This window comes from Talpa europaea, assembly GCF_964194135.1.
Source record: "Talpa europaea genome assembly, chromosome: 3".
Taxonomy (NCBI): domain Eukaryota; kingdom Metazoa; phylum Chordata; class Mammalia; order Eulipotyphla; family Talpidae; genus Talpa; species Talpa europaea.
This window is the reverse complement of record NC_140069.1, coordinates 94441245-94453681: the sequence shown is the minus strand read 5'-3', so window position 1 is coordinate 94453681 and position 12437 is coordinate 94441245. Positions and strand designations below refer to the sequence as shown.

Genomic DNA, 12437 nt, shown 5'->3' with positions numbered 1-12437 from the left:
GGTATTTATACCACTACTAGCCTGTACATTTCTTTTGGGTCCTATGCACTAATTCAGGTCATATGTTTTATGTTTTGACCCTATCTTCTCACTTAACTGTGAGCTGTTTATCACTCATGCACTCATTCATTCATTCATCTGCTTAAGATGAACTGGGATTCTTCTTCTTCTTCTTTTTTAAGTATAGGGAGGTTGCAGTGTTGAACAAAACATATATCATGGTCCCTGCCTTGATTCTTGGAGTTTAGTGAAGAAATACACATGCAGACAATTAACACAAAATTAACATAAAAACAAGGGTATGATGGTGGTAATTTACATAGATGAGCAGCCACTTAATCCTTTTTGGGTGAAGAGGATAATAGTAAACTATTTTCAGGTGGAAGGAATATCATAAGAAGAGAGAAGAAGGATGGGTGAGGGGAGAATGAAGGAATAGGTGGGGGAGAAAGCAAGGGGGAGTGGATCAGTGAGGAAGGGTGGTGTAGGGGCAGGAATGACACAGTACAGATTTTCTGATCCAGCAGACCGGGTAAAGGAGGAGTCCTGGAACCCTCAGTGGCCTTTGCAGGCTTTTATTGGGATTCACCAAGCATAAGACAGGCAGGGGTGCTGGGGGGCCGGGAGGCTGGCAGGCCTCCTAGCTCCCAGCAAGTCTTCACTCTATCTGGGCTCTCCAACGTTCTGCTTCTGCTCCTCTGCTTCTCAGCTACTACCGCTTCTCTTCTCTCGGCTTCTGCTGGTGTCCCCGTGACGCCGCCCTTATAAACCCAGTCTTTCAGCCCAGGTGTACCCACTTCAGGTGCCTGCCATCAGGCATGCATTCAGGACCACAGGGTTCCCTCATCTATCCTAATGGCGGGAGGTCAGAAAAGCCTGATACTTTTTACCTTACCTTACAGGTGGACTGACAGATAAAGCAAAGTGGGTGTAGATGATAAAATGGCCGCCTAACTTATGAGCCATATTAAAGAGTGTGCATTTTTTTTTGAGGAAAATGGGCTTTAAATTCAGCAACTCATGCCTGCAAACCATGATCCGATTTGTATTCGGAGATCAAGCTGTGTCCTTAAACTAAGCTTCCACAGGTAGAAAGTTCTTCAGTTATGGCAAAGAGGACTAAGAAATGCATGAATAGTTATTGCTTTGGTTTCCACAGACACTGGGGTTGATTTGGTGTTTGCAGGGTACAAAAGGGTCCACAAGCCAACAGCTGGGCTGAGCTACTTGCAGGCGGTGACTAATGCCCTGAATTGGGTGTTACAGAAGCTGATCGGAAAGAGAAGATGGGTTCCTTTTCAGATGTGTTGTATCAGGGCCATCTGACAACTTCTTAAGATTGGGTTCCCTGCACAAACTCCTTAAACAATTTTATTATTGTGCTCTCCAATTTGTAAAATTCTACCAAACCAAGTTGAGACAGGAAGGATCCCAGCACAAGGACTGGACAGGACTCAAGGGCAAAAATTTTGCAATGATTTTGCTGTCCCACGGGCTGGGGTTAACACCTGAAGACTTTGCGCTCACGGTTGCTGCCATAAATTTCCTTGGGTCTCGTTTTGTTTCATTTTCCCATTTCTGAGCTATCGTTCGACAGCTTATCAAGTTGGCTACTTGAGAAAGAAGGGGAATTGCAAACCCAGAAGAGTCACAGATCTTGAGCCAGACTGGTTGACACTGGAGCTGCGGGCACACAGCCCTCCTGAGATGTTCACCTTGGACATGATCACGAGCCATGGAGACCACCGAGCTGCAGCTGATGGGCCCCCACAACTAGTCACAACAAGTGGACTTTAACCAAGTCAATTCTCCCTGCTTTTTCAGCCAATAAAATTTAAATCCTTTGTTCTCAACCCAAGCCCTAAACCTATACAGACCCCTAGACCCAGCATCTCCACAAGTATCTCTCCCTGGAGCAGTCTCTCCTTGCTTTTTCACTAATCAATGAACACTGACTCCTTGCCTGTGGAGTCCTGTACGATCCCAATCTCCAGCTGAGGGTCTCAGGAGCCTTTCCTGAGTTTGGGAGCGACCCCCCGTCCATCCCTCAGTCTCCCAGCAGGTGGAGCAGCGCACAGCCGCTGTTAGGCTCAAAGCTTCTCCGCCTGTGTTTTGGGGGAGGTTGGAATCCGGTTGAGGGGTAGTGGGGGGGCGGCTTTCTTGTCCGTGACAAAGTTGCTACTAGATATGATGAAGGTGTGAACCCCGATTAAATCCACATACTAAGTGTAATGACGAGGCTAGTGAGTTAACAGGTTTGCCAGCCCTTAGAGAAGCGGGTTGCCCTTCGCGCATGCTCGATGCGTAGCCACAGGCTCCGCTCTCCGGGCGTCTTCCAAGAGCGAAAAAGACATCTGCCCCCTGCCGGTCGGATATGCGTAATGCAGCGCAAGGAGAGCAATTGCCTTGGGGCGTGAAGCTCAGGGATGACGTAGAAATCGTGCGTCCTACGGCAGGCTGTTAAGGTTGCGTCTGTGGTGCGCGCCGTGGGAAAGTCGACGAGCCGCATGGCTGCGGGTTGCTCGGAGGCTCCTCGGCCCAAGGCGGCCTCTGCGGGGCCCGTCGTGACACCAGCGGGCGAGCTGCCTTGCCTGGAGCTGCCGACCTACGCCGCCGCGTGTGCGTTGGTGAACAGCCGCTACTCCTGCCTTGTGTCCGGGCCGCACCGGAGGCACATCGCTCTGTCGCCGCGGTACCTTAACAGGAAGCGCACCGGCATCCGGGAGCAGCTGGACGCGGAGCTCCTGCGCTATTCCGAGAGGTACCAGTCGCAGCCTTGTCTTTCTCTGTGCGGACACGCTAAGACGCAGCCTGCCTTCTCTTCTCTTGGGCACGGGACGGGGAAACGGGTGCGCAGTCTTGTGGCGTAGCTCGAAAGGTCTCACCGACCACCCCAGGCTTAACCCTGAGGCGTTTGGAGGTGCTAAGTCCACCCGCAGAGTCAGGACCTACCCGCTCCAGAGCCCCTTTCGTAGGTAGGAAAGAAAACGTAAAGGCGCCGTGAATCGTGACAGTGGCAGGAGTTGAGGCGTTCTTTCCAGAATCAGGTGGGGTAAGAAGAGCTCAGGGGTCTGGGTACCTTGTAGGCCCAGTACTGTATGTTTTTCTATTTGACTATGGAAGGTGGGAATGAAGCATTTAATAGACTCTCTTTAGATAAGAAATTGAGAAGCATTAATGCAAGAATATTTTAGTAAACCACGAAGGGTGGTTTTTGTTGTTTTGACGCTGGTGCTTTTCCTGCTTTCAAGTCTCTCGAACGTGATCAGGAATGGCAGAGATGTTATTGCCATTATTTTGTTTTGCTTTTAATTTTAAGAGCAGCCAGTTTATTCAGTCTAGCTATTATTGCCCCCTGTTGCTCTTGAAACCTTCCGATGCATTTAAATTAAAAATATTCAAAAGTAATTTAAAAACTCAGAATTACAAGGGCGGAGAGGCTGGGGAGTAGAGGGAGGTGGGGCAAGGTAGATCTAAACCTAGGGGGAATGGCTTTTCTAGAAGTTTGTTACTGCCCTTCAGGAATTCCATAAACCTCTGGAAATTGTCGAATCCTATGTGAATCTTTCCCTTTTTTTTTTTTTTTTTTAATGGGACCCTCGCTGGTGGCCGGGGATCGAACCGGCGCTGCAGAGATTGCGGGCAGCCTGGCAACCCAGCGCTCAACCGCTGCGCCACCAGGGGATGCCCGATCCTATGTGAATTTCCCGTGCAGGCGAACTATCTAAAGTTTTTACCACTTTCTCAAGGGATCCAGAGCCCTACATATGTTAAGAATCAACCAAGTGTAGAAAGTACCTCTTCCTCCAGGTACCAACACACCCTTGTGTTTATTTTGTTTACTAGGGATTTGGAATATAAAGACCTATAATAAGATCCTGGTTTCATGGAACTTTAAACTTGTAGAACTACAAATTAAGCCGTATAAACCCAATGTAGTGTTAAAATTTGGCAGAAATCTGAGTTTTACTAAGTTATAGTAAAAGAAGGAATGGTGAGTTGGATCTTAGGACCTTTGAGCACAACTTGACAGAAGGAGGGTACTTTGATACCCTAGCACTCTGGGCAGAGAGAGTGGTATAATCGGATGGACAATAGATGTGAAATGGAGGTTTAAGGAGGTTCAGACTTTAGACAGGGAGACCAATTAAGAGATTGTTAGAATTGTCCAAGAGAAACATGATTAGAAGGGATAGATTTGAGAGATTTAAGGATGTACAAGGTGGTCATAAGATATGGAAACAGGCTACTGATTAATGTATTTTATTGCTTTCTGTAGCCAATTAATGCTTCCACTTGACAGGCCAGGGGAAAGTCACCCCAGTTGGCTCCATGAGGAGCCATTACACCAGTGTGATGAGCAACTGATTGAATAATAATTTCTGTAACTTAGCTTAAGACTGTGGCTGTGCTGCACTTGGAGCAGATCTGGACTTCCTACCTCACGCTCCATTACCAGTGGCATGTGCTAAAGACTCCAGTTTATTTATATAAATCAGGCATCACACATTGAACTAGGCACTACTGACAAGGATCAAAACAAAAATTAACAGAGAATAGCATTCTCATTGGCATTTATAATTTTGTTTCTGTTTCAAGACTTTGGGGCCATCCTATAGAATCAAGAGGATTTCTTTGTTGAAGGGATGAGGAAAAGGGAGGAATTGAGAATGACACATTAGTGTTTGTCATTTCAACAGCATCCTCTAGTTGATAGACTGTTCACCTGACTTTCCCAATGACAGATTTTTTTTTTAAGATAATCCCATTCCAACTTCACAAAGTCTGTTTAGAGAAAATTTTCTAGAACACATTATGTTTCTAAGTTATATCCTTGAGAGGCATTTAAGAAAAAAAGAAACATTATTTATATAGCATGTGACAACTCTTCAGTTATTTGAATGTGGAAAATAGGTTCCATTCCATTTAAGAGAAAGCTTAAAAGGTAAACTTGACTTAATTGTTCTTTATATATCTTATGTGATTCCACCACCCTGCATTGAAACTTACTTAGGATGCTGTGAGAAAATCAAACTTAAAAAAAGAGGAGAATATAAATAGGCTTGAGGTGTCTGTATAATTGTTGACTTTGGTTAAGTTTTATGCATCAAACCAAAGAGTTTGATGTATTTACATAAATCATCTTAGGGTCAAGCTCTGTTGTCACATTTCTTAGTCAGAGATTCTGAATACTGTGTGACCCAATACCTCATTTCTGTAACAACTATTTTGCAGTGCTACTTTTGCTATCCTGAAAACACACTTTGCTGTGCAGAAATGAAATTTAAATATAACCCACCTATACAACTGGAAAAAAAATCAGTATTCTATAATAATATAATATAATAAAATATATTTCAGTGTGATGATGCCCAAATATGACCCCCTGGAAATACTGCACCTATATCTTACAATCACTGTGAATGTGTCATTTACAAGAGTGGGTTGATGCAGATGAGTTTGTCTTTTTTAATTGAAGTTACATTGCATTATAAAATTACATAAGCTTCAGGTATGCATCATATGTGTATATCACATTAAGTCCACCACTAAAGTCTAGTTCTGTACTTCACCATACAATTGACCCATTTTCCTCAGTTTACCTGTGCCCATCCCTCTTCCCTCCTGGTCACCACTAATTGATCTTATAGTCTAACAGTTTATTTAGTTCATCCTTTTGTTTCTTTTCTCTGTGGTGATGCATATGAGTGAAGTCATGGTATTTGTCTTCACCTGACTTATTTACTAAGCATGGTAAGAGTCTACTTACTGCTCATGCTTAATTGAACATTTTGCTTGTAGGTACCTACAGATCTTGAATAATCATTATTAACCTAGCCAATGCATTAGAACTCTTGGTGAAATGGTACTACTAAAGTTGTTACAGACTAGTCACAGGCTGTTGTATTTTTGGCATGGGTAGTTTTATTTATAACATGTATACTTTTTGGAGTCAGTATGAGAATGGCCTTTAAAAGAGGATGAATGGCGGCCTCCCCGGTGGCTCAGCGGGTTGAGCACAGCGCTCTGAAACTGTCCGCAGTCTCTGCAGCGCAGGTTTGATTCCTGGCCAGCCATGGGGATACCCACATGGCATGGCAGACGGCCCGCTGCTCCCCTCAGCAGTGTATTTTGATCTGTCTGCCTGTTCTGCTCCCGGCTCTGTCTCGGGTGAATCCTCTCACCCTCCCGTGCCTCTACCCAGCTCTTGTATAAAAATGAATAAATCTTAAAAAAAAATAAAAAATAAATAAAAGAATGAATGGTGACATTTCTTTTTTACAGCCTTTTAGGTGTCCCCATTGCATATGATAACATCAAAGTAGTGGGTGAACTGGGAGACATTTACGATGATCAAGGACACATTCATCTTAACATTGAAGCAGATTTTGTTATTTTTTGTCCTGAACCAGGGCAAAAGCTTGTGGTATGTATATTATTTTTTTTTCTAGTTTTCTTTGTATCATTATAAAATGATGTGATTTCAAAAATTTTAAGACACTCCACACCTTGGGATTGCTATTGTGGCCAACTAACAATTATTTTTAAAGAATAAGATGATTTTCCATCAGTTCAGCCTGGTCAGATATTAAACTCTATTCTGTTAGAGTTCACAGTCATGCACAGAATATTTATCACATCCAGTTTATTCTTGTTCTTTGCATAGCAGCAGCGTGATCTGAAGGAAAAAAAAAAACTCATTTTTTATTATTTTTAATTTCTCAATGAAATACAAATAATTTCTTTATAGAGGCTTCTTTATAAAGGGCACAAAAATATAGCAGTATGTAAAACAGTTACAAATTCAAGTGGTGATAGGACTAGGCTGACATGAAAATGAATAAAGGATGGGGATCAGGACACCATACTGTACCATGGGAAAGAAGGTCCTGTGTTGAAGAGCTTTCCGTTGTCAAGAGAACCTAGAAATATAGAAATTGATGCGAAATCTACTGAAATATATCCCTCTATCCTCTTCATTTGTCTGTCCCTTCTGTCAGCTGTTCTGCGCATGCATGTGTTCCTGTGTGTGTGCTTATTCTTTAACTAAAATATATATGTAGGGATTGCTTAACCTAGGTATATAAGAACTGTTATTTAACCCTTGATACTGTTAATAAAACTTTGGATCCTATTTTACTATGAAAATATCTATAAAACATTTCTAATTTTTTTAATGTCACTAGTCTGGTAGAAATAGTATCCCTAATTAGGCACTATCCTGCTGCCAAGCTGATGTCCTCAAATGGAGCTCCATATTATTAAGGTTGTTTGTATTTAAAAAGCCCCAAATTTAAGTACTTTTATAAATTGTTCTAAATATGTAAATGGGATTAACATTCAAATTATACAGAAATGAAAAGTAAAATTATTCTTTTTACTCTCTCCTCTTTTACTTTTTCAGACCTCAGATACATTTGACCTGCTTTCTTTCTCAATTTTTATTTTTTTAATAATATAAGATCATTTATAGTACAAGAAAATGTAAGAAAATTTACATGCAATGAAATGTACAGTTAGGGAAGTTTGACAAGTATATCATATATTATGTCTCCTTAAGAAATTACCCTTGTGCCCTTTCTCATCATTTCCCTGTTTCACTGATAAAACCACTATTGTAATTTCTTTTATTATAAATTAGTTTTGCTTGTCCTATCTATAATACTATATTAATGAAAATTTTCATTCTACACTACTCATTGGGAATATGGTTCTTTTTTTGTTCAGCTTGCTTTTTAATTTCATCTATGCTGTTGTGTGTATTGGTAGTTTGTTCCTTTTTATTACTCATGATGTTCAGTTTTGAGTATATCACAGTCTTATCCATCATCACTGATAAATATTTGGGTTGCTTTCAGTCTGAAGCTATTATGAATAAAGCTACTGTGAACATACATTTTCGTTTCTCCTAGGTAAATAGAAGCAGAATTGCTTGATCTGAGGATAAATGTGTGTTTAACTTCATGAGAAACTACTGCCGTCAGACTAATTTCCCATTCACACATCTAGTTGCTCTGCATCCTTTCAAATATTTGCAGTGGTCAGTCTTCATTTTACTGATGAGCGTATAGTGTGTTTCATTAGGGTTTTGATTTGCATTTCCCTAATAAACTCTTTTTCATGTGTTTATATAGGAAAAGCCTATTCAAGTACTTTACCCATTTAATTTTTTTTTTTTTTTTTTGGTAATTTTGTCTTTAGGGTGTAATAGTTCTCTTTAGAGTCTTGATGCAAATCTGCCCTTTTTGGATAGATTAAGAATACTTTCTCCCACTTTATGACTTTTCTATTAATTTTTAATGGTATCATTTGAAGAATAAAAGCTTTTAAATTTGATGAGGTTCAGTTTATCATTTTATACTTTTATGCTTATATCCGGATCCTATCTAACATACTTGCCTGTCGCTAGGTTGACCAGATATTTAGCTAGAAGTTTTGTAGTTTTAGTTTTTTCACTTAGGCCTGTTATCAGCTTAAAGTTTTTTTTTGTTTTTTGTTTTTTTTTAATATAGTGTGAGGGAGGGTTTGAGATTCATTTTCTTTTTCACATTCAGTTATTCCATACCTGTGGAATATTTTTTTAATTGATGGATGTAGTTTCTCCTGTTACTGATATCACTTGCATTAATGTTGTGTATTTGTTGTAATTACTGAGCCAATATTGATACATTATTATTAAAGTCTATATTAGAGTTCACTTTTTGTGATGTACATTTTAGGGACATTGACAAATGTGTAATGACACTTATGGTGTCCCTTAGCATAACTGAGTCACTGCCCTAAAAATTCCCCATGTTCCATTTGTTCTTCCCGCCCTATCCCTGAAACCATAGCAGCTACTGATCTCTTACTCTTTCCCTAATTTTGCCTTTTCTAGAACGTCATATCACTGAAGTCATACAGAATAGCCTTTTCAGATTGGTTATTTCATGGAGCAGTTGCATTAAAGCTTGCTCATTTCTTTTGCAGTTAAATAGCTGATTTCTTTTTCTCATTGAATAATATTCCATTGTATAAATGTACCACAGTTTGTCCAGACCTTCCAGAAGCTACCATTGGAGATACCAGACTTCTAAAAAATGACAGTTTTATCCTGTCATACGTTGAAAAAAGGTTCCTGTCATTTAATAGCACTGTATACATATTATTTATAGTGGTATAAGTCAAAATAACTACTTTTTGAAAAATACAAGGTTTTCTTTCATATGTTGATTCCTAGGGGAAGAAGGAAAAGCTAAGTTTTATGAAAAATCTTTTAAGTTTAAAATTATATGTATTTTAATTGAGTTTTAAAGCTTTTAATAATGTTTTTGTGATTTAGTCAAAATAGCCATGTTCAAGATTCATATCTAAAGTATAAGTTGACTTTTAATAGGACTGCTTACATGTTGTTAAATTGAATCATTAAAGAATGTTCTTTAAGCTTTGAAATTCAGACTGTTTATAGAAATATAATGGGGATCCTAGTTATAAAAAGCATATGCTTCCTCTGTTGAGGTCTTTTCAAATGTAGGTCATATCAAAGAGTATTTTCTGCTTGGTTTCATTGCTTATAATTACTCTCCAGGGAATCCTGCAGTGAGGTGTGTAGTGGGTTGTTTGGGGGGAGGGTTGTTGTTTATTCAGTTGGGCAATTGATATGCGATTACTTTAATAAAGTTTGAGCTTTATAAACATTCCGTAGTGTTCTAAAACAATGTTTTAGGATAGCACGTGGTAAGCTGTAATCGAGATAAACTTTTTCTATATTAAATGATGCCATTATCTTAATGTTTCCTCTTTGAAGATCCGTTTGAAGCTTGTAAAGCTTGATTTACCTTTTAACTCTTTAGATCTCTTCTACATGTTATACTTCTTTTTTTTTTTTCCTTCTTCCCAGGGTACAGTTAATAAAGTATCTTCCAGCCACATTGGCTGTTTAGTACATGGGTGTTTCAATGCCTCCATTCCTAAACCTGAGCAGATGTCTGATGAACATTGGCAAACCCTGGAGATAAATGTAGGTGATCAACTAGAATTTGAAGTATTTCGTTTGGATTCAGATGCTGCTGGAGTATTCTGCATTCGGGGAAAATTAAATATCACTAGGTCAGTCCCTAATCAAATTATTTTGATGCTTAATTGTTTCTATTAATTCTGAATTTAAGAACATAAACCCCTCTCTAAAAATTTAATTCTATTTATTAGAATACTTGTGCTTTCAAATCATTGTTTCAATGCTATAACAGTGTATTCAATAACTGTGTTTAATATCTATGTCCACTTAACTGGATTTTAATAACTAAATTTTACTGAATATTTTCTGATTGGTTAATTTTTTTAAAGTTGACCTCTGGGCTTGAAACTATTGATAGCATAATTGTATTACAAATAGTAACCTGCTTTTATTTTTACATCGTTGAAGCAAAAAATAATTTGATTATTGCCATCTGTAGGAATTTTAATTTTTTCTGTATTGAAAGACTTATAAGAATTACTCTGATATTGAACTAATTTCCATAGGAACCATGTTTAATGGGAAGTGGGGGGGAAAAAACGGTTTTGTATTCTGTTGGTGTTTTTAGATTCTACCTTTATATGCAACATTGTATGTGTTAAAGTTTAGAATAGCTGTCCTACAGACCTCTGTGTGACTGTGATGATAGATATGTGGTGTATTTGTGAATATATTAACATTACTATGAGCACTTGAAATGTGACTTAAAATGTAACTAGTGCCTTGTTTTTATTACTAATGCAAAATAATTTACGATTGTGACATAGCACTGTACTTCAGCATAGGTATAGAACAGCAGTGAACTATTACTTGAAACAAGTGTTAAGGCAGTAAGTAGAAATCTCCATTACTTTAATAGATTTCCAGAAGTATATTTTCTATCACTATCAGTAGTTTGACTAGTAAGCCTAGATCTCATGAAGTTTAATATTCTGTGACCATATTTCTTTGAGTCAAGCCAAAATTCATCAGCCATGTTTTGACAATTTTTAATGTCATTTTTATGTGTGAAAACATTGTCTGCGAAAAGTACTTTGGAAACAAAAAAAAAAAATTACCACTTTCCAGACAGTTCAGGGGGTTGAAGGTTAACAGGAGAGAATATTTGAATTTTATGTCATGGTTATATATCTGGTACTGCTGTTACAATTTATAAAAAAATCAGCATGTTGAGATAGTCTTGATTTCACCTTGTTCTTGCACTTTTGCTTACTGCTCTAAACTTTTTAAACTGTTAATTTATAGTTTACAGTCCAAGTGCTCTGCAGTTTCTGAAGAAGTAACTGAAGCTGGCACTGAAGAAGCTGTTGAAAAACCTCTGAAGAAGAAAAAGAAAAAGAAGAAAGACTCAGAACAATGTGAAGTGGAAGGTGGTAGCGTGGAGCTAGCAGATTTAGCAGATGACACCAGGAGAGAAGAGACAGACTTTCAAATTAATAATAATGTGAATGGCCTCCAGGAGGAGGCACCAAAGAGGAAGAAAAAAAAGAAAAAGCATCAAGAAGATCAGGATCAGGATCCTGTTTTCCAAGGCAGTGACTCTAGTGGTTATCAGAGTGACCATAAAAAGAAAAAAAAGAAAAGGAAACACACTGAGGAGGCTGAATTTACACCACTTTTGGAACATTCATCTAAAAAGAAAAGGGAAAAGTAATTTTCTTTAGTGATTTTTAAATCCAATTCAGTTTTTAAAAAATTAATTCACAAACAGAAGATAGACAGATATTTTCAGAGATATGAAACGTTTGTATTCGGGTAATTTGCAAAAGAACTAGCATTCATTTGGGAGTTGAGGCTTTTTTTTTAAATGTTAAAATTATAAAAGTGATAATTTGGCAATACCAGTATCATTAAAGGACCATTATTTACAGGATAAAAAGCTAAGAGCTCTCTGCTCTTGTGTTCTCCCAGTTTTTTTGCATTCTGAATCAAATTATTTGTACAACCTCAAAACTAGCAAAAGAGCTTTGTTATTCATATTAATGAGTTGAAGTTGGGTTTTTGGTTTTTATTAAATAGTTTTTCCCCCCCACCATTAGTCATGATATTGCATGACACTTTATTGTGGTTTATTTTTCAAGCAAGACATTTACCAGTTTTAGGTTTTCGTTTCTCATCTCTACTACAGTAGTACTCTCCTGAAGTCTCCAGATTTCTTAAGAAACACGCCACTGCTGACTAGTAGTGCAGTGTATTGTTTTTTTCTTTAAATCTAAAGAAATTGATAGGTCTTTTTCTCTTGTACTTGTTCATTTGTGTCTCAGTTATTCTGCCTTTATTGTGTGTGTGACGAGGAGACTGATAAAGACAAGGTAAATGTGATTCTGAATAGTGAGGAATTTCACCATTTTTAATAATTGGGTTAGGATACTAGAAATAACCGCTCACTGCTTTCAAATTGAGGAAATAAGGAATGTATCTTAACTAACTGGAAAACAAT

The 12437-nt window shown here is 38.4% G+C and overlaps 1 protein-coding gene across 1 annotated transcript; it reads left to right on the top strand.

Moving 5' to 3' along the window:
• Window positions 1-2474: 2474 nt before the first annotated feature.
• Window positions 2475-11651, top strand: POLR1F (RNA polymerase I subunit F; the record flags this gene model as incomplete). Its single annotated transcript, XM_084230821.1, has 4 exons — window positions 2475-2761; window positions 6286-6427; window positions 9881-10089; window positions 11243-11651. The coding sequence occupies exons 1-4, from the start codon at window positions 2508-2510 to the stop codon at window positions 11649-11651; spliced, it is 1014 nt and encodes a 337-aa protein (XP_084086947.1). The 5' UTR covers window positions 2475-2507.
• Window positions 11652-12437: the final 786 nt, after the last annotated feature.